This window comes from Calonectris borealis, chromosome 9, assembly GCF_964195595.1.
Source record: "Calonectris borealis chromosome 9, bCalBor7.hap1.2, whole genome shotgun sequence".
NCBI lineage: Eukaryota > Metazoa > Chordata > Aves > Procellariiformes > Procellariidae > Calonectris > Calonectris borealis.
Window position 1 is genome coordinate 25,046,937 of NC_134320.1, and position 21,665 is coordinate 25,068,601.

The following is a 21,665-nucleotide window of genomic DNA, read 5'->3' on the forward strand; positions in this document are numbered from 1 at the left end:
GACCTAAAACTGGATAAATAAAACTGATATGGAAACTTCTATGCCACAAGCCAAATACACATCAATCCTATCACTCACACGAGGTCTTAACATTAAAAATAGCTGTTGAGTCCAAAACAAGTCTGAAAATAATTTTCTGGAAACCAAATTAGGGAAACTATCTAACCCTGATGAAACCCAAGAGCCCTGCGACGTGCTGTGCAGACCGGAGGCGGTACAGCCTGGAGGTCTTCCTGGAGGGAATTATCAGGAAAAATAATTTCTGGTTTTGCAAATTCCCCCTGTTGACAAAGTGGCAACTTACTCCATTCGCAGTGTTTCCCAGTGAATCCCGGCTCACAGAAGCAAGAGCCGGTGACTGGATCACAGCTGCCGTCGCTGTTATTGCAGACACACGTGTTTTCACAGCGCTGTCCCCAATGGCCACTATTGCAGGCTGCAATGTAAAACGGTATTTACATTAAGAATCAACTTTCAGCTCGACTAACGGATTATTTTACAGCTAAATGTGAGAACAGAAAAGATGGCCCCTTAAGATACAGGAGCTCTGGACTAGATTCTCAGCTGCAGCATGGGGTACAAATCAATAGAAATAAATACAATTTTTTCTGATTTATTTCAGCTGAAAGTAGGCAGATATTACACCATCCACATAAAACTAATCATTCATAGTCAATCCATATCAATCAATCCACAGTCACAAATGCAGAATTTCATGGAAATAAAGTATCAGCTATTGACTCACTTAGCAAAAATCTGCATAACCAGAATAGCTAGTGGGTAGAAGACGACAGATTTGTGAGCATCCTCTGTATTTTCCCCAAAATACTGGGAAATGCAACATGGACAAAGAGACAAATCTCGCAGCCTTTGTTAAAGCAACTTACTGCTTTCGTTCTAAAAATCGGGTAACACTGACATGATTACGACAACGTACCGCAGCATCTCCTTCCTTTCTTGTAAGGATAAAGGTGAAAGTGCCAATTAGGGCAACAGAAACCTGGCTTTGGAGTTGGGCATCTGTTTCATGCCTGGTCTGCAATAGTTGAAGAGCCGCCCTACTGAGACATCTCTGCAAAACAACTTTTCTCATATCTTTTCCTGACTAGAAATAAAAGCTTTTCTTTACCATGATCTTTTAATTCTTTAGACAGCCTAAGGAGTTACGGAAAGCTATCTAAATGGCTCTATGCATTACCAACTGGTTTGACTTTTAAAATACCATACTGGTGGAAACTTCAGATTCTTCCCAGAGTTTTCTTCAGTACCCAGCCTGAGAAGCCAGGTCCAAAACTTACTGCTGTCAACACTGGCAATTAATTTGTATGATTTTACGTGTCTAAGACCAAGTTTAGAAAGAGGTTTGTATTCTGTTGTCTTTTTGCAAGAGGGATCATAACGAATCAAGCAGAAAAGACGTGAAACAGGAAAAGGAAAGAATCAAACAGGATGGCTTAACATTTATATGGTGCTATCCGAAAAGGGCAAATTTGTACTCTTACATGGCCATCAATATGGAGAGTGATGCTAAAGTCAACAGAAGGATGGTCTGCTCTTCCAGAAAACAGAATTTCTCCCAGCATTTATATTCACAAGTTAAGGAGTGACCTTAAGACACACGACTACATGCCACTCACTTGTTGAATAAATCTCCCCTAAACAAAATAAAAAATTGAGAATTAATCTTAAAACTAATCTGTGCTGAAAATGAAAACCAAAACTGTCAGTCAAAATGCTGACAGGACAGATGGTATTGGGCAAAGGGATCCATAGTGTTGAAATAAGAGCTTATATCAATACTTTGCGCTTCATCAGCCATCTATTTCAATACTTTGAACCTAGATAATTAAGGATTATAACCACCCAGGCTGTGCAAACCCATAAACACACAATTTCAGAAACAATAAGATTAGCAAAAGTATATTAAAAAACTGTAATAGACGACGAACAAACAGAGCCGGTTTTTACACTTGCAGTTAAGTCCCTGGGAGATACCGTGTGCCCCGTGGAGCGAATACGCATTTGACTTACGGTGCTTGCAGTCGTGGCCAGTCCAGCCGGGGGGACACGTGCACTCTCCGGTGACGTGGTGACACTGAGCACTGCTGCTACAGCTGCACAACAGCAGGCAATTTTGTCCATAGTAACCATCGGGGCAGGCTAAAAACAGATGAACAGACTGCAATTTCACCTAGATAGTAACTCAGGCACAGACTGATCTTTTCAAACAAGACAGTAACAGCTTGCCCTCTAAAACATGCATTAGCTGAATCCAGAAATCAAAACATCTGTAATTTGTATACTGGGTGACTGGGGCTGAGTCCTGTAGAGCAGGAGTGACTTTCTGGTACTTCTCCTGCACATCAGGATCAATCAGAGGAGGAAAAAGAGTGCTGAGCAAACCTTCGTCAAAAGCGATTTTGTGACTAACAAGGAGAAAAGAATATGCCACCAGTGAGGTCTTGCACGAAGCAGCGCTGTCCCCGAGAGCCTGTCTATGCCAGCACGACAGCCATACCCAAGCAGCCTTTAATACCCATAGGCTGGGTAAGGAGCCATGCCCCAGTAGCACAGACCGGTTGCTTGAGCATATTCTCATGGTCTCTGGTGGATCTGCAGAGACAGCACTGATACTACTCCTTCGCCCTCACTATTTAATCCTAAATTATATACATCAAGGAGCGTTGCTGCAAACATAACCCAGGAGTGGTGCCATAAGGGCCAATTGGTCAGCACCTCTTGCCAAGCAACCAGAATTACAATGCAAGTATTGTGGCTATTACACACTGTATTTCTAAGTATATATTGCCGTAAATTGGATCTAATGATAACATCAATTTAGGATGCAGTTTAGCTTGTCATCTGCATTTATCTGTAATCTCCCTCTGGCAAATCCTGTCAAATCCAACCTGGGAATTCCTGAAGCTGGAGGATAATTTATCTTGGATCAACGTGTCTAACATAACAAGCATCTCACAAAACAGCAAGTAGGTAGAAATCAAACCATAACCTGAATTTTCAAACTGACTTTCTTTTCACGGAGAAGGCCGATGTGAGGACTTACACGCAGAGCAGGATGTCCCGGTGTAGCCAGGGGGACAGTCGCAGGCTCCAGTTTCTCTGTTGCACTGTCCCCCGTTGGCGCAGGGCTCACAGGAGGACTGGCAGTCTGGTCCCCACCGGCCGGCCAGGCAATCTAGGAAAAAAAGCACACGAGATGCTCCCAATGCCATCTTCTGTTTCAAGGCAATTATAGATTCCTGCTGTTACTTGAAGAATTTAAAAATAATAGCAAAACTGAGGTGGATAAAGGGTTCTTTTATTATCTCTACAGACATACAGCGCTTTCACAGTAAACCTTCTGAAAGAGTCAACACCCCTCTGTACTGCAGCACGCGAGAACACATCTGAAGAGAGACCCAAAGGCTCTCTTCCAACTTCCATCGCTGTGTGTCTGGTTTTTTGGTTTGGTTTCTGATACAGTAACATCAGGAGTATTTGGACATATCCAAAAAATTAACTACTGCACTCAGCGAAGGAAACCTGCAGAAGACGGTAATCTGCAGATAGGTGCAGGAGGGGAGGGCTGCTGTTGTATTTTTGCTGGGCTGAGGGGCGGTCAGAATGGTCATACAGTCCAGAAGGACTGGATGTGAGGTGGAGCCCAGGTCTCCATTCAGCTCCACCTCCTTCACCCGGTTCCTGCTCTGCAGAGTGGTGAGCCCCAACCCAGGTCCACGCAGGGCAGATGCTCCTCAGGCGTGCAATAGCCAGAGCTCTGCAAATGGAAGAGGGGCATCTCATGGCCCCTTGGTAGTTCAGTGTCCCTGAGACTTTTTTCATCCCTTTACTTAATTACCCACGATAATGCTCTCCTTTTTCATTCCTTCCTCTGTCCTTCGCTTGCTGGTTCCACAAGAGCTGTCTTTGGCCAAGGCCCTTCAACAGCTTCTGAGGCACACTGCGTGCATATGGCAGCAGAGTCCCAAACTCTGCTCTGGGGCTCAGAGCTGCTGCAACGCCCTGGTATCGCTGCCCAACTTGTACAGACCCAGCCCAGCATACAAATCACTATTATTAATTGGAGCAGAGAGACGGGTCAGGGTAACTGAATTACGCTCCCTCCTTTACAAGCAATCCCATGTGGTGGGTGTCGTATGTTCTGCACCAAGCCTTATCCTTCACCATCCTGCAAATGAAGCCTATTGCATTGCAGCAGTTTTGGTGGGAAACAAAACAATTCCGCTTCTTATTGTGTCTGTCAGAGACACACGCTTCCCTAGCCCAAACACACCTTGCTCACACGTAGCACCAGTCTTCCCAGCTGGGCAAATACACTGCCCCGTCTTCGGATCGCATGGTGCTTCTCCACAGCCGCACCTCTGCTGGCAGTTTGCCCCAAAGCTCCCAGGCTGACAAGCTGGTCAAAAGAAACCCAAAGACACGGTTAGGATAAGGAAGCATTCTGAGGACATCAGGAAGCACCAGCAATTTTAAACTGAGCTGTGCTGGTACCAGGTGACCTGTGTTAGCACCAGTGTCTCAGTGACCAGTGGTCTGTAATTAACTGCAACAGAGCTCTAGAAAACCTGTGCCTGAAGCTTTAAAAGGAACTACAGTTACCTGGACAAACGTTAGTTTTAGTAACTGGCCTCAGCCTTGTGCCTCGACCTTTGCAAGCAGAGTGACACAGCAGTTGCCAGGCTCCAAATATCAGTTTGGCTTCAGTGAGGAACTGCCAACTCGTATCGACAACAAACGTACCCTTTTATTTGCAACTTCTATATCTGAACATAGGTTTTCTGAGTAAGCTTTCCCATCCAAAGCGTACCTCCCAGGGAAACATGCAGTGAGTACCTACATAAATGGCATTTTTCTCCATGAAACCCAGGTGGACATGGGTGTTTGCAGACTCCCGTCTCATGATCACACAAAACATCAGTAGGACAGTTGCACCTCAGTTTGCAACCAGCCCCATAAAAGCCAGGCGTGCAGTCTGGAAAACGCAAGTAGACACAGAACATGTGTAAGAAAAAGAAAGAGTTAAGAAAACTGAACAAAAGTCAGAAAATAGTTTGGCAGAAATTTGTAGAAAATCTACTATAATGTACATTTTAGAGGTGCTGATAACAAAGTGTAAATACTTATTAAACACTCGCATGGACATTTCGAAGAGTCTGCTTAAATACAACCCAGAAACAGAGTGGCAGAATACTTAAGGATATATTCAATTACAGCCATTACAGAATTACTCTTCTTATCTGTCTATACCTTCTGCTGCTCTCTGCCTTGGTACAAAGCCAGTGCTGGGCAAGGGATGCTCTCCCCCAGAACTGAGCCATCACCAAGAATGCTGAAGATATTAAATATCATCACTATTATCCTCCACCAAACCCCCCAGAACTAATGTTGTAAGTCCAGCCTGCCCAGAGAGGAATCTGAAGGGAGAATCTTTATTGTGTTACTCCATTACTGTCTGGAGAGGGCTACAGAGACATGCAAACGTGAATGTGGAATACAAACTACCCCCAAAAACTACAAAGAATAAGTTGAATTCAAAGACCTGCAAATCTAAAGGAAAAAAGTAGCATTACTGAAACCGTTTACAAATAACCCTGCTGCCATAAAACACTTATTTACTGTCTGTGTGAAAAAAAGGAAAGAACAAAAGTGAAAACGCCCACAATATTCATTATTTAGGGTTGTATTAGAATTTGATTTCTAGGCTTCTGTTGTCATTTGAGCAGGCTAACACTCCTGCATTCTTAAGCTGTATTCCCCTTGATGTCCCTGTAAGCCCTGTGATATCAGGCACTCACGGAGTTTGCTATATGAAAAACCACAGACAAAATAATTAGTAGAATATGAATATATTAGTAGCAGCAGCAGCCCAACAAAGCAGATGGGAGGAAGAATGAGAAATAACGCTAGGACAAAGGAATAAGCAGACATGGGGAATCCGGCTTTCTATTATACCTTTCTGACACTTTTTGCCATGATAACCAGGCTTGCAGGTGCAAGTCCCGTTCCTCGCGTTGCATTCCAGCGTGTGCTCTTTCACGCACTGACACTCCTCCGCGCAGCCAGCTCCGAAGGTCCACCTGGGACAGGCTGCAGCCAGATGAAAAGGAATCATTAGCTCTGTAATTATGCATGAGTTATTTGAAGTTGCACACTGCTGCAGAATGCAACTGCTGCAAAAAGCAAAACGTTCATTTTACTTTCAGCAAATATATCCACATTCCTATGACAGTGCCTATTAACGTGTGGGTGTGTAAAATATAGTTTACATGATTCCTTTATTAAGTAATTCATTTCATTTCAAGCAATATGTGGTGAATGCAAGAACCAGAAATGTTTCAAAGCAAACTTAGTTAAGTTTCTGAATGAAAAATATTTGGACACAGTCCAAGACAAAAGCTTTCATGAAAAAGAAAAATAAAATCACAACTATTTTTCAATCTTGTATAGATTTTACAAACAAAACCTTTAAGTGCAAAGAAACTTGACCGTCTCTTTTGTAACGTTTTTGTTTTGATCTTTTTATTCCCGTCTAACCTCTCACCCTCATCCTGCCCCAACCAGCCCCGCTCCTCAGTTCCCACTCCAACCATACTGACAGCCACTAAGTGGCTCCAACCAGACTTTAACCTCACCAACAACCCTAACGTAAACCTGCCTATCCCAACCTACCTACAGTCCTCACCTTTGTGCATCAGTAAATCTCAGTCCTTATGACAAAGATTAATTGCTAGAGGAAAAGATTAATGAAGTTTCTGGGGCTTCCTGGCATGCGTCAAAAAGTCACGTCCTCCGTTACTCCCAGCTCATGGCAGAACCCAAAGCCTCGCTCAGTTTATATGTGATGTGGAATCTTAAGACCGTTACGTTGCGCATGTGTTAAATAAACAGATCTGAAAAATTATGGGGACTTACTAAGATGGCAGAAGCGCCCGTAGAGCCCGGGGTCACACAGGCAGGCTCCATAGAGTCTGTGGCAATGGCCGTTGTTGGCACAGTTGCACCGTTTGCTACAGTTCTTCCCAAAGAGACCTTTCGGGCAACCTTTTGAGTGCACAAACACAGCAAGGCATCAGCTGTTAAGTGTTAAAACACGAACACCAGATCAGCTCCCTTTTAGCTGGCACTACAGAAAAGACGACGCTGACTCGTCGCTGACCTGCGCAGCCCGTCCTTACGAGGCACTTGCTTTTTCTCACCCTCTGTCCCGCTTATTATTTAAACAAAAGTCACTGCAAAGCAAGCCGCGGCGTTACAGTACGTCTCACACAGCGGAGACTGTTCTCGTTCAGGCCCCTAAGATTCACCACGCACAATTACATCTGGGTAGAAACAAGGGGAAAGCGGCGGTGAGGCTTCGGGCGCGCCCCGCCGCCGGCGAGAGGAGGGCAGCCGTACCGTCGGCGCAGAGCTTGCCGTGCACGCCGGGCGGGCAGCGGCACTGCCCCGTGGCAGGGTCGCAGGAGCCTCCGTTCTGGCACTTGCAAACGCTGGCACAGCCTCTGCCGTACGTCCCGGGGGAGCAAGCTGCGGAGAAAGCAGGGAAGGTGAACAGGTCAGGAAACCCCTTCCCTCTGCTAGGAACGAAGCACGGTAAGACCCCAGTCATCAAAACTGAGCAAGGAGGGAGTCCTTTTGGTCAAGCGGGCTCTAAACAAAGTCACATTCTTTCTGTAGACGGTAATGCACATCCATCTAATACTTACTAGAAAATTTTAAAAGGACACCTGAATTAACCAAGCTGACTTATGTGAAGTACTACGTGATGTATCCAAATTCTCCCCTGCATACGCTCCCCTCTACACAACGCATGGGCTCAAAAAACATTGCCAGTTAAGTACAAAGCTTAAAAATCAGAGCACAGTTTTGAATATTTGGAGATAAGTATTTTAAACATTATTTCATTTTTTTTTCCTCCCAAATACTATTACAAAAATAACATTGTGTTTTCCTAGCATAGTCTTAGAAATTCCCCAGATGACCATGGCAGAAATGGATCCACATCAGCATGGGATTCCTTCCTAAAGCTCTCATCGCTCCAATGCAACACAAATTGCGAAATAAAGCCTTGCTCCGCTATTTGCAGCCTGAGCTAGCTGAGTAAATACAGTTGCTGGAGTCATCTGACTTAACTGACATTTTATCAATGTACATTAAGAAACTTGACATTTCACATCAACTTCCATTCGGTTTCTTTCATGCATTATTACAGAAATTTAGTTCCAGTTTTCTCAACTATTTAGCTTACCCTAAACCCATGGACTATGCTGTATACTAAGAAAGCGAGAGAAAAGAGTGAAAGCAATCGCATATGACTAATTCATACAGATTATATATCGTATTTATCACTGTCAATGCCTACTTCATCAGACTGCAGGTCTGGCTCAATAAGGCAGTCCCGTTAAAGTTCTTTAAATTCTAGAGGCAAATTCCACCAGATTACACGCATGGGTATCTACTGTAAATATAGAGCAAAAATGTTATTACTATTTATGAAGTGAACTAAAGAATTTGTATCCTGTCTTGACATTTTTATAATCTACCCTGAACCACCAAAGCACCATGAACAGAAGTGAGAATATCCCAACTTGATAGCTTGAGCTGTCTTAGGTAGACTAGAAATTATCATTTTAATCCTCTTGATTCCTATTCTCTCAGCTGTCCACAGTGTTTACAAACCAAACCCACGTCAGTCTCCCAAATTAACTAGGGGCAGACTGTTGGTTTCAATAATTTGCTGGTTTTTTTATATTTCTGTCCTTATGATGATGCCTCCTAAACAATCTTGATGGTGATTAACCTGAAAATTGCTGTCTACCGATGCTAAGCAGTAATTCTTCATCCTCTATTTGTCTCATCAGCGATAGCACAGACTTTCTGAGTACGATGGGCCATCACGCCATACACCATGAAACGGAGGGACCCATCTCAAACACGCAGCGAGACTGCTGTGTGAAGTCTCAGACAAGCAACACAAGTTTTGCCGAGCTGCAGATGAAGAACGGCGCAGGGTACAACAAGAAACGGCCGCTCTATCTTTCCAGTTGGTTTTGACACATACTTCTGAATCAGAAAGATCTTCTGCCAGGAGGCAGGAATAAGACAAGTAGAAAGCTATTACAAAGGGCATTGGCAGATTTGGCAAGAAAATTCTGAAAAATACAATTTCCAATATTAAAAATTAACCATCCCAAGAAAATTATGTTAATAATAAAAAGAACGATAAGGAAAAAAAACCAACAGGTCCAAGTTTACCAACACAAGGGGGAAAAAAAAAAAGCAATGTTTTGGGATGCTATAAGGGAAAAATCAAGTTTAGCATCTATGTCCACCCAGATTGTCACACCACCTGCCAGGACAGACTTCTGAAAGTCAGCGAGGCCAGTTGTGCAGCAAAGCATGGCAGGCAAACCTTGGGACTTTCCAGCAGCAGAGTGAATAGGAATGAACGCCAACACAAATACTGAGGAGGGGGCAGTGTACCGTACCGCGCGGGAGCGCAGAGACCTCGCTGTGTGAGGATTCGTATTGTATACTGTGGCATCCCTTACAATTTCTATTTGATGTGCCACATTACAACAAAATTTTGGTCTGCCTATGAGGCAGCTGTGCTCCTTAGAGAGCTTTACAGATTAGAAGTAGAACAGGTTATTCCTATTTCCTACCTATCTGCAGTGTCCCAGCAGTGGGACAAAGTCCCCACCTTTCAGTCACGCTGTACTCACTTTCGTTACAGATAACGCCGGTCCACCCAGGCGAGCAAACACAGCCACTGTGTTCACTGTTGCATCTGCCTCCATTCAGACAGTCCTCGCAGCTCAAGCTGCAGTCATTGCCAAAAGTGTTATCAAGGCAAACTGAAATGAAAAAAAAAAAAAAATACAGAAGGCTTAGTGAGCATCCAGACAAAATACTTCCACAAGCTCTTACCTATCGTTCCAGACGCACAAGTGCAAAAAGGAACCTGCACAACATTGACAGTCTGAAAAAAAAGTATTCACGTTGTTAGCGTTAATGTTGGTAGCGCCGCAAATATCACTGAGTCATCCCGAAAGACGGACCCAAATGGAGATTCCCAAACTTCTCTTCAAATTGTAGAGTCTAAAGAAAAGGAAAGGTGGGACTTCAGCTGGAATTTATTCCCTTGAATGCTGTAATTCCCCAAAGGGCACTTAAGTAGTTTTAAGAGCAAATATTTTGCCTCCAGTAAAAGTGAATTTTGCACCTAACGCTTGATAATACTGTATATAATTAAAAGTATTTCTTGGGAGAGAATCTCCTTTTCTCCTTGCTAGGCTCTCCTTTTTGTTCTTCTATTGCAGTAGATGGACACGGTGCTATTTAAGCATAATCAAGTGATATTTTTAACAGCATAATTCAAGTGTTATTCTAGGAAAACAAAGCATAATACACATTTATCACTTCCTTTCTTCTTCACGGACATGAAACAAAGGGTTAGCCCACATAGAAAAATGAAGAAATACGAAAATGCATTCCTCCCTCACCTTCCCCACCCTCCTTTTCTCCCTTGCACCCAAACGCAAGCGCACATGCGCACCCTCGTGCTCTCTCTTTGTGGGGTCTATTGAGAAAAGCACAGAACATAAACGTTACTCTCTGCTGAAATATCTCGGTGACATTAAGATCCTACCCACACGGTCAGTTTGTTGCCTTCGAGGCTTTACGGCTGTGGCTGGAGGCTTTTTGGAACGGGATTTTGAACACCTGAAAGCGAGCTGGCAGATTATTTCAGCTAACAGTAAGTCAGCAGGCTGGTTGCTTTTCACCAGCGATTTTCTATGTGAGGCCAGATTTCCTCTAGGTCTCAGCACCCAACTGTTCCTTTCTCTGAAGCTGAACAAATGCCCAAGCTTTCAGGGACATTCAGAATCCCAGTGCTCCCGCTTGGAACAGGTTACAAATTCATACTTCAGGAGAAGAATACAAATTACCGTTAAAAACATCATGCTTCTACATTAAAAAGTCATTCAATCTGTAGCAAATAGTTAATTACTTACACCAGCTTATTGTTTAAAGCTGTGTTTTTATAATATAGACAGCCGCACAAAAATATGTCTGAAAGTATAAGGAAGGAATAAATATTTGGGACTTAAAAGAACTTAGTAAACCATTAAAAGTTTCAATTCTCCATCACCTTTTCCTACAAACCATCACATGCTGTAAAGTCTCAGCTTTAGAAAAAGTGCAGATGCTCTGCTACGACTGATAACACCCAAATTTATATGGCTAAACATAAATAAAACATGCAAAAACTGGTCAATAAATATTTGATTATGGTTTCTAGGCCTGATAATTTTGCCTGTGGTTATCTCATTTATCGGTTTCCCAAGTGGTTATCAGTATCGTTGAGTCCAGCTGGATGCTATGTGATTTGGGAGGTCTTAACAGTTTTGTTCATAAAAATAAGTTAAATTTTTATTAAAGCCAAGACCAGTTCCTGATTTTTGCCTGTAGGGCACAGTCCTCGGATAAGTAATTAGAGCTTACATAAAAATCACAGGACATATATAACAAAAATAAGAAATCTCATTCCTTCCTGGTGACCCACCAGCACTTACTGCGCTCATCAGAAAGAACGCACAGGGTTTCAACTCATAATACTCTTCAAGTTTCCACCTTCAGGTGGAAACGCTGAAGTCATGCAAAGTCCAGGTGGGGTGCAAAGCTGCTTGCTAGAAGACACACGGACGCGCTGCTTAGCACCCGCTCCTGGGCTGCGTGTACTCATGTGCTCTGCTCGCCACCGGCTGTGCCAAGCCCTCGGCCAGCCTGAGCTCCATGTGGATGGGGCCGTGCTTTTCCCGGAGAACATGCCCAAAGCATCACAGGAGACCTGAATCTCCAGGGTTTTCCCTCCCCCCCACACCCCCCGCAAACAAGAATGCAAATATCTTAAGCAAAAAAATCTCACATTATTATAAAAGGGTTTGTAAACACCCCCCCCACCACCACCTTTCCTAGCTCTAGGAGAAAGGGAGTATTTCCCAAGGGCTGGTTCTCAGTAGAGCAGTTTTGGTGGATTTTGCGCATCGCAGTAACCCACGCAATCCTCTCGCCCCCGGGACGAGCAGGATCTCTGTCTGTCGCCTCTGGGATTTCGTGCAGACACCCTGTTCTTCCAAGCAGCCTCCCATCCCTTTCCTGCTGTGCTGCTCACTTTTCCCACGCCTCCCTCTGCATCCCTCCCCGCCGCACCCAGGCAGCAGCACCCACAACCAGGGAGCCTTCCTGATCCCCCCAAAATACGCCATTTGGGATGGGACATGTGGCAACAGCCTCCTCCCCGCTGGCATGGAGGACAGGCAGAAAGCGGGATGAATGCTCCCCCCTCTGCTGCTCCTCCTGATGGGCTCAAGCCTGGCCAGCCCAGCATCACTCTTGCCCCAAATACTCCTTCCAAAACTATTCCCCCCATTCCTGCGATGGCTAAAAGCGACGCTCGTTCACTCACCAACCCTGTGCACCAGGGTGAGCTCTCCTCGCAAGTCTTCATCCTCGTAGAGGGAACCGAGCGCGTAGCGAAGGAGCTGGGGGGGACCTCGGAATTGCAGCCCCGGAGTCCCAGCGAACCCCGCTGCCTCCTCCGCATCCGTCTCCTCCCCACCTAGGGCTGACACACACACACGTGCCATCAGGACCGAGTCTTCCTCTGCGACGCTTTCCTTTCATTTACATCTTTTTTTTTATTATGCTGGTAGATTTTCCAGCTACACCCCTGTGCATTTTGCACAGCAGCCACAGCTGATTCATTTTCTCATCTGTATTTATAAACAGAGTTTCTGCTATCCAATAAAGAGAAAAGGGTGGGTGGGTGGGGGGGAATTTTTCCCTTTCCCTTCTTCTGGAAATACGCTCTGGTCCTCGAGAGTACAAAAAATATTAAATGGGGAGTTTAATTTTCCTCACTTGAAGTTTGAGATTATTTTTAGTTAATGAAGGTCATTACTCTAGCTCATTTTGGAGATGACAAATATAGAGTGAGACTGGCTGTCCAATTTATTTTCAGAAAAACTAAAATTTGAGCCTTAAAATGATAGGAAATCAGTTGGATTTCTTTTTGGAGTTGGTTAAAATGTCAAACTCTTCCCAAGGTTTAGCAGGTGCTAACGTTGGTTATAAAATTAAGTTGTAGGCTAAACTCTGTACTGGTTACGCTGGCAGAAATCCAGAATCACATCACTGACTTTACTGGAAAACTTGCCTTGGTTCATCAAAAGGTACCTTTTTTCCACAGGATGTTAAACTTCATCAAATAGTGCAAGAAAACTATCAAAATAGTATTTATTTCTAAAACACGAGGTTTAGGTTTTCAAACATGTCCAAGGGATTTAAGCGTTCATCTCCCATTAATCTTTGGCAAAACCCATTACTTGAGGATGAACTTGGGATCCATGTGTTGCACGTAGCTCTACCCTGGCCACACTCAGAGATGGCTCGAGTTGGGCTCCCAAAATCCCAGGATCTGGGAAAATCTCAGTTGAATTCACATTTTAAATCAGTGGGAAATACTTTAATGGCCTTCAAGATGTGAAAATAACTTACCAATGCAGGACCACCTGTTAACACCAAGCCTGTAACCCTCCTCACATGCACATTCGTACGACCCCAAAGAATTAACACAGAAATGGTCGCAGTTGCCATTATCAAGACGACATTCATCCACATCTAAAAAAAACAGATATAAATGTTGATTAGGTGCAAGTACCTCTGCTTGGAGAGCACACTCTGTGCCTGGCTGCAGCCGAAAAATTATTCTGTACATAAGAAAACCTCATTTTCTTAGTACTTTGGGGCTCTCCATTTCTCACTGCTATTTGAGATATTAAAACATTTCAGGGCAACACAGAACAGACTATTTCACCTATTTTTCTGTCTCAAGTGAAAACAGCTGCTTTAAGCTGTTAAGCTCAGTTGATCCTTTGGTTATTTTGAGGGCTCTCCTTTTGTAGAAGTAGTCTTTAAACACACATCAATATACAGTGTCCATGGAGAGAGGAGGGAAAGTTCCTCTCTGCTGGCTCGTCTCCCACAGCCCCACATCTCCATGCTTGCTGCTGGGTCATTACTTTATCCCAGTCTCAAAAAGTGGAAATTACACATTTGTAAAACCTTATCAGCAAAGCTGGTGTACGGTCACTGATTCTCTTATTAGGAAAATGCCCACCAAGCCCTGTGATGAGTTTTGACAGCATTTCTTCTACCCGCTGTTGTGCTTAGTTAGACCGAGCCACCGGTATCAAAGGACTCACCGTCGCAGGCGCAGCCGTCGGCGTTGGGCTGGAACCCCGCTCTGCAGGCACACTCGTAGCCGCCCGCATAGTTGATGCAGAATTGGGAGCAGCAGGACTCTCCAGTCTCGCACTCGTCCAGCTCTGCAAGGAAGGGGCAGCTCGTTCAGCCCTTGGACACGGTCTGAGCTGCTGCCACAGTTTTGCTCGGTAGCTACTGCACTTTTCAGCACAGTCTTTCCTCTCCCTTCACCCACATAAAACACTGCCTGAATCCTGACAGCGGCTGTCTTCTGCCTTCTCCCACAGCTGCCAATACCCTCCATCTTTTCTGCAAGTCTTAGGTGCCACGAGGTGATTTACAAAACAGACAACAACTAGGTCTCAACAGCCCACAAATACCATCTATTTAACAGTAACCTACATCTACCATTTGCACTTCTGTACGTTCAACCTTTTTCAATGCATAATAACAGTGAAACAAAGCTCTGATCCTGCTGGACATCAGCAGCCTGCTAGGTGCAATTGTAGTTTTTGATAACTAATTGCCCATTGCCTTGTCCTGCCCTGTGTCCATCCAGAAATTGGTATCGTCGACACCGCTGTCCTGGTGATTAGATACGAGAATCGAGCTGTTATCTTTTCACTGCAGGCTCTCAGCTGATCTCAGGCCTTGCAGCCTGCTGAGCGGGGCGGTGGCCATTCAAGGGCCACCTTGTCAATGCTGAGTCTGCAAAACGCTTTTGAACGTTACCCAGACGAGCAGTTGCAGATGGGAAAGGTCATTGTCTCAATTAACCTTGGAAGGAGTACCAACATTATTAGGAAACACCGACAGGAGAAAAAGGAGAAAGAAAATGTAATTAATCAATCGAGGTGAGGAGGTCAGCATGAAAATGATTAATGCAGGTCATTTGAACATGGAGTTTTCCAGAAATGTCACAAGCCGAGCTCCTCTGCAGTACGTCAGGCGATGCCTTGCTCTGGGATCTAGCAACAGTCCCCTGTCTGTGTAGGAATGTGAAATGTGCATCCAATAAAAAGGAGATTTTTGCTGTCAAGAGCAGCTTTTCACGTCCTCAGCCTTGCCGAACCTTCCCCTGCGCTCTCACCTCCCTCGCTGTGGCCAGAGTAACTGCCTCCTGCTGAAATCTCCATCAGCAGGTCACCGAGCTGGGGCACGGGCAGGAGGCTGCTCTGCCTCCTCTCATGCGTACACAAATGGGACTGCGTAACCATCCCACCCCTGCGAGGCTCTGGGTCCAAATCTGCCTCCCCGACCTTCTCTGCTTTTGCTTTTTAAGCTCCAGCATCAACCGCCCCTGCAGACCTTGGTGCTTCCCTCCTCCCCTGCTCCTTCCTCCTCCTGCACTTGGCTTTTTTTATTGCACGACTCTTCTTGTCTGTGATGCTTCTCACATTCACCAGAGCTCCTGCTCTCCACCTCTCCTCACGTCTTACTGTACTGCTCTGCGATGCCTGTTCTTCCCCCCCGCCCCTTCTTGGCCATTCTTTAAAATTTTAATGGCATAGTGACAGCAAGTCTAAACCAGAACGACATACAGTTTGCATAGCAAAAGCCGTAAACAAAAAAAATCACATCGTAAAATCGTTTAAAACATGAAGGAATTTTTAAGCTCTTCTCTTGAAAAAACCCAAGTCTAACTCTATTGCTTTCACTGCCAAAGTGAGACTTCTCACAGCCAGAAGTGCAATCTCATCACGGAGCAAAGCTGATGGAAATAGAGCAACTTGCATAACACAACCTGGAGTTTGCGCATGAAGCACTTCAGAACAGCAGTGCTAGCGCTCCCGGCCAGAGCCGACCCTCTTCCCAGCCGCCGGCTGAGGAAGGGAAGGAAAAAAATTCAGGCAAGTGATGCTGGGGCTGGACACAACGAGATACGGCCACGGCAACTGGTGATGCACCAAAGTGTGATATTCCATTTGGGAGGCAGAACTCCTTCCCCTCGTTAATTAACAATCCCAGCAAACACGCAGAGCAAGGCAAGCTGGAGCAGTGGCTGACGAAGTGCCAGAGGAGGGTATTAATTAAAACTTGGAGGAGAAGGGCAGGGGATAGGAAGGTATTTCCTTGAGTGACAGCTCTCCTGCAGGTTCCCCTTGCAAAGAGACCCGCCATACCCCCTCCCTCCTCCCGCGGAGATGCAGCATTCGCCGTGAATTACCTGTGCATGTTTTGCCATCAAAATCGAGGCGATAGCCGTCGTCGCAGGAGCAGCGTGGCCCCGCAGTCGTGTGCTCGCAGTGATGAGAACAGCCACCGTTGTTGTCCTGGCAGCTATCGACAATTTCCATTTCGATGCCTTGCGGAGAAATAAATCAAAGCGATGTTAAAAAGCAAGCACAGGAGGAGAGTCACTGGAGAATAAGCCTTCCGTAAAAAAGCATCCACAAGCCGACTGCTGTAGCAGGAAATATAAACTCAGCTCACACACACACCCGAGAAGAGCATGTTTTGGAGTTGCTGAACTCCAGGTATTTGTCTCCTTGTGTCCTAACAGTGGATGCTCTTGACTTCGGTAATGTGAAGCCAGCAGCCTGCCTGCTACGGGAGCGTTCACGGGTGTCCTGAGATTTATGCTTTGTTTGAACCTAACAGCAAGTTCTGCCCTTGCCCCAGAGGAGGAAAGGAACCATCTGAGGAACCCAGGTGGTTCATCTCAATCCTGACTGCTTATGCTTTCCAAAAAGCAGCTTTCAGTTTTATATGCGAATGGGAAAGAGTTGGGTTCTGAAACATCCACCAAACACAAATGCTTTAAAATTTTCATAGCAGAGTCCTGTTGCCAAGCCTGACACCTAACCACAAAGCAGGTTTTGCCCCTTGGATGTCCCTCCAAGGCGGCACTCGGCAGCTCCTCTGCTGAGACTTCATCCCCCTACAATTAAGACAGGGTGGTGGCATGATGCCGTCACCAGCCCCCTTCGCCCTACGAGACCACCCCACCCTCCAGCTCTTGGCCGCGCTGGACAGTCCTCACAACGTTTTGGCCAGGTCCACTGGAAATCCTCATAGAGGAAAGGGAACATCTCTCCACCCCATTCCCACCAAGGTACTTCATTAAACGATTTCTTTAGGATGAAAAGAAAATATAAAGTCAGTTATAAAGTTTCTCTTGAAGAATTAGCCAGATTGTCTTGTTACAGAGCTATTTAGAGAGGAATTGATTTCCCATTCTCTGTAGGAGAACTGAGAAACACCCTCCCTAAAGGAGCCACCGAACACTCTAGCCCAGAGCGGTGGCCATCAGATCTGGTGCAGAAGGATGGCATTTCCCCACTGCCACGGCTCACGGACACATCTGTGTCAGTGGCTCTGATCCCTTTTTGTGCCCCCGGGAGCAACCTGCCTGCCAACAAGAAATGCAAGTCTAGATGGAAGAGGGTATAAATTAGGAGAACATATATGGAGGGCTACATCTCATGCATGGTATGATTATTTGCCCCAGGGAGAAGAAATCTAGTCTCCTGCCCAGTGTGTTAAGCTGGGATTTAGGAAACCCAGCGATCAAACGCAGAATCTGACTTTATACACTATCTACATCATTTACTTTGTCGCAGTTCTTCATTAGTAAAACTGGAATAACAGCTCTTCCCTATGCCACTGGGGAAATGAAAGAATAAACAAAGATTGTAAATTGCTCAAACACTGTGATAATCCTGATCATAAATACATGCAGAATGTTTTTATTTTATTTGTTTGCTCTGTAATATTGTACATAAGGCACAGAGAATCACTATCCCCTGAGATTTGCTGAACATCAAGAAAAAATACTGTCAGAAAATCACAATGAAATCTAAGTGGTCTAAACCACTTTTTTATCCCCATAACAGATACTTTCATATCTATATATTAATTGCATTTCCTCCGCCATTGCACTACTCACAGTTCCCCATCACCTATGAAATAATTCTCCAGGATGTCTCTCACATAATTGGTTTTTGGTTTTAATGTATGTTAATGCTTTGAAGCTGAGTTTCATCCTTAATAACTATTTCTTACACACACATTCTTAAAGAAAGCATTCATTCTCTGGCATGCAGCAGATTTTCCTAAGGAAATTCTGCTGAAAGTTCTTGCACAGTATGATGAGATTGAACGATCTTTGCTCATCTCTTTGCTAAACCAGGTCATGCCTTTGTCTGCATTCCAGTGAGCTTGTGTTAGGTCCATAATAACACCAACTCTTCTACATCACCTCCTTTATTAATCTAAATTTGCCCTCAAGGATAGCCCAGGGATCACCTATCAACTAACAGCGCTGGAAGTCAGTCCCCTTCTCAAGAAAAGTAGCGTTGATTAAGAAACCCTGCTGGCAAGAGGTAAGCATGTGAGGGCCCAGCATCGGTTTAGTTTGGGAAATTTTAGTTGTTCAAATAGTTTTTTCACCCCCGACCTTGCTTTTTTCCTTTTTTTATTTTAAAAGCATCTACTTAACAGTGTCAGTCATCTCAGGAGAAATGTAAGTAAACCTAGGCCGATGAAGACAAGAGCAGAACATCATGTTGGTTTTCTCTTGCATCAGATCCAGCATATAAGAAAATTGGGAGGAGGAGAGCAGGAATGAATACGTTTCATAGAACAGCAATATTTTTGGTAGCTCTGCAAGAGAATTCACCAGACTCTGCAGATAAACCAACAGGGCTATTTGCTCTTTGAAATGCAGTAATTAAGGTCTGTGAACACAGGCTTAGGAATGTATCAACCTGCAAAACCAGCAGTAGCAGAAGACGAAGAAAATAGTATTAAGCTTGAGTTTTTGCAACCATTTATTTTGCTGGGAGTGCTAATCCAACTGAATTAAAAATGAAGCATAGCAGTTTGCAGATAAGATAGCCTGAAATGCATAGCTGTAAAAGTGTCACTTACGGTAGCACTGCTTTCCATCAGCCCCCAGCTCGAAGCCGGGATTACAGACACAGGTGAAGGATCCCAGAGTGTTCACACAACGATGAGCACACCTGGCTCTCCCTTCTGCACACTCATCAATGTCTACAAAGCAGAGAGAAAGGCAAAGACATTCGTTTGGATATTACAATAAAAAATAATATTGCTCTACACGTACATGGCTGTATTTCCAAGCATCCTCTGAAAAGAGCATCCTTATGTTAGTCTACAAATGACAGCATCTGATGAATCCAGGAACACCGAACTCAACATTATTCTCCAAAATAATCTTTTTTCCTAAACACTGTTGTCCTTGAACCTCTCAGTGCGAATACTTACAATATCAAACTTTATATTTACAGTATCAGCCAAAGCAACTTGTTTTTATTCCTGTAAAAAGAGCAATGGCAAAAGAAATCACATGAAGATCTCAGAAGAAAGTCCTATCTCCCAGTACCCTAAAATTATCCCTAGGTCCTCAATGCCATTGTATTTAAATTAATGGAGCAGGAAACAGCTGATTATTTTCTGAATGACAAATGATTTGGATCAAGTGGTGGCTGGGTTTCAGCCAATATGATGGAGACAGATCATCTCTATCTCATCCCCAAATCCTGCAGCTTCTTCTACAGAAGTCCAGCGGGGAGGCACCTACTCTAATCAGAGGAGTTTCACCCCACCTGCTTTCTTAAGAAAAGAAAAAAGGTGAAGAGCTGTAGGTGGGGAGATTGTTCTTCACCCAGTCCTCTGTCAAGCAGTCTGTTCCTCAGCTTTACACTCGCTAGTCTGTATTTTGGAGTTAAATGTCACCAAAGGCATCCATCTTCCTAAAAACTTAGTGGGAGAGCATGAAAATATTTTTAAGGAATAATAATTGGGAAAAAAAACAACAAAAGCTTACACTAAATACTGCTGCTGTGGAGCACAGCTGCAGAAAACACCAGCCTCCTTGCAAAGACTGGCATTTTCTTAGACGTGGCAAACCCCTAACCGACCTCCTGCTCCTCCTCTTGTTCTGACATTTCGCTTGCAAAATACAGATTATTCATCGCAACGATCCCGAGTCAGTCTCTCGCACACAGGAGACAACAGTCCAGTGTGCAGCTCCTCGCCTTTCACCACAGCAAACCACTTTCTAACAGGTTTTTTTCCTCCATACGTGCTGTAACCAGTGCCGTACTCATGGCCCCTTGTACTTGAACACAAGTAGCTTTACGAATGCAATCAGCCTACTTGCAAAAAGAAGCCCCAGGCAGTGCAAACACCACACAGCGACTCATGAAAATTTCAGGATAAATGACAGCTTCTCTGAAGCAGCAATGTGAGTAGCTGGTGTTTAGAATAAAATGGGTTATTTCTCCTTTTTCTGTAATTAATTGTCACTTTGCAAGTAGAGTCTGTTAGCAAATGCTGCACATGTTCTTTTCTCTTTTTCTGCTTTTTCAAATAGCAAAATAAAAACTTGGAAAACTGAACCACAGCCACCATCCTGCACATGTTTCTCCGTATCTTGTAAATGCAGCTAACAGCTAAAGTACGACACCTGAGTTGCCCTCTGTCTCCTTCTAGCTTGGTTTCCAAAGAGTCAAATACCAGCTTGAATTTTGCAAAAGACGTTGAATAATTTCTAGGAAGAAAAACAGTAATTGTATATCCATGGTAAGACATAATGCTTAACGATTCAAAAGACTGTTGCCATGAGGTCAGGAAGAAAATTTATTCCAATACATAACATTGCAAGTTACCTAGTGCTTTAGTTTATACATAAATTAACAGAATTGTCAACGTGTATCCGAGATAAAACGAGTAACATGCTGACCCTAGTATTAAACCCACTGCTGTTTCCATCTATTAATCATCAGTGAAGCGTCTACGCTACTTGAAAATACTTTGCTTTTTCAGTAACCTTACCCACGAGCAATCCCAGTAAGAGAGGGGAATCACCGAGGCGTGCCGTGCTACTCGCAGAAGGGCTTATAGGCAACTGAGTAAAATACTCAGGGTAGGAAGGAAGTCTTTTGCAAAGCACCCAGTACTCTGTATAGACAAGACGATTTAAGTATGGGCAAAATTTTGGCCAAATTTTCAGAAGGAGGAGTTTAAAATCAGTGTCTGAATACATTCCCTGATCCTGACAAGGCTGGTGGAAGCCTGTGCACCGTGAAGGCCACAGGTGCTTTGCACTTCATAAAACCGAAACGATCTAGCTTCCAAGCATCACATTGAAAGAGAAAAGCAGGTATTTTGGTCTCCAATTCCCCCACATTTAAGGTCAGAAATGCTTTAGATCCTTTTGAAAATCCTAGACTAAATACAGGACTTTGGAATTCAACTTTTTAAGCTGTTCTCTTTGGAAATCTTAGACTTCATGATTTCTTCCTTCACAGTAGTTTCTCTATTAATATGGAAGCAGTTCTCCAGCTAAAAAGCCCTTTGAATTCTAAATAGGCTTTCAGTGACCTGGTTCAGAGTGTTACTTGAAC

General features: G+C 44.2%; 1 protein-coding gene across 1 annotated transcript in view; it reads right to left on the minus strand.

Moving 5' to 3' along the window:
• LOC142085620 (uncharacterized) overlaps nt 1-21,665 on the minus strand; it is a 198,335-nt gene that overhangs the window by 33,212 nt on the left and 143,458 nt on the right. Inside the window, exons 9-22 of the mRNA XM_075157683.1 lie at nt 19,165-19,287; nt 16,460-16,597; nt 14,292-14,414; nt 13,585-13,707; nt 12,494-12,652; nt 9,747-9,878; nt 7,420-7,548; nt 6,937-7,065; nt 5,977-6,111; nt 4,862-4,996; nt 4,295-4,420; nt 3,065-3,196; nt 2,032-2,160; nt 305-436 (exon numbers count right to left, since the gene is read on the minus strand). Of these exons, the coding sequence (XP_075013784.1) occupies nt 305-436; nt 2,032-2,160; nt 3,065-3,196; nt 4,295-4,420; nt 4,862-4,996; nt 5,977-6,111; nt 6,937-7,065; nt 7,420-7,548; nt 9,747-9,878; nt 12,494-12,652; nt 13,585-13,707; nt 14,292-14,414; nt 16,460-16,597; nt 19,165-19,287 (1,845 nt within the window). The remainder of the gene's footprint in view (nt 1-304; nt 437-2,031; nt 2,161-3,064; nt 3,197-4,294; nt 4,421-4,861; nt 4,997-5,976; nt 6,112-6,936; nt 7,066-7,419; nt 7,549-9,746; nt 9,879-12,493; nt 12,653-13,584; nt 13,708-14,291; nt 14,415-16,459; nt 16,598-19,164; nt 19,288-21,665) is intronic.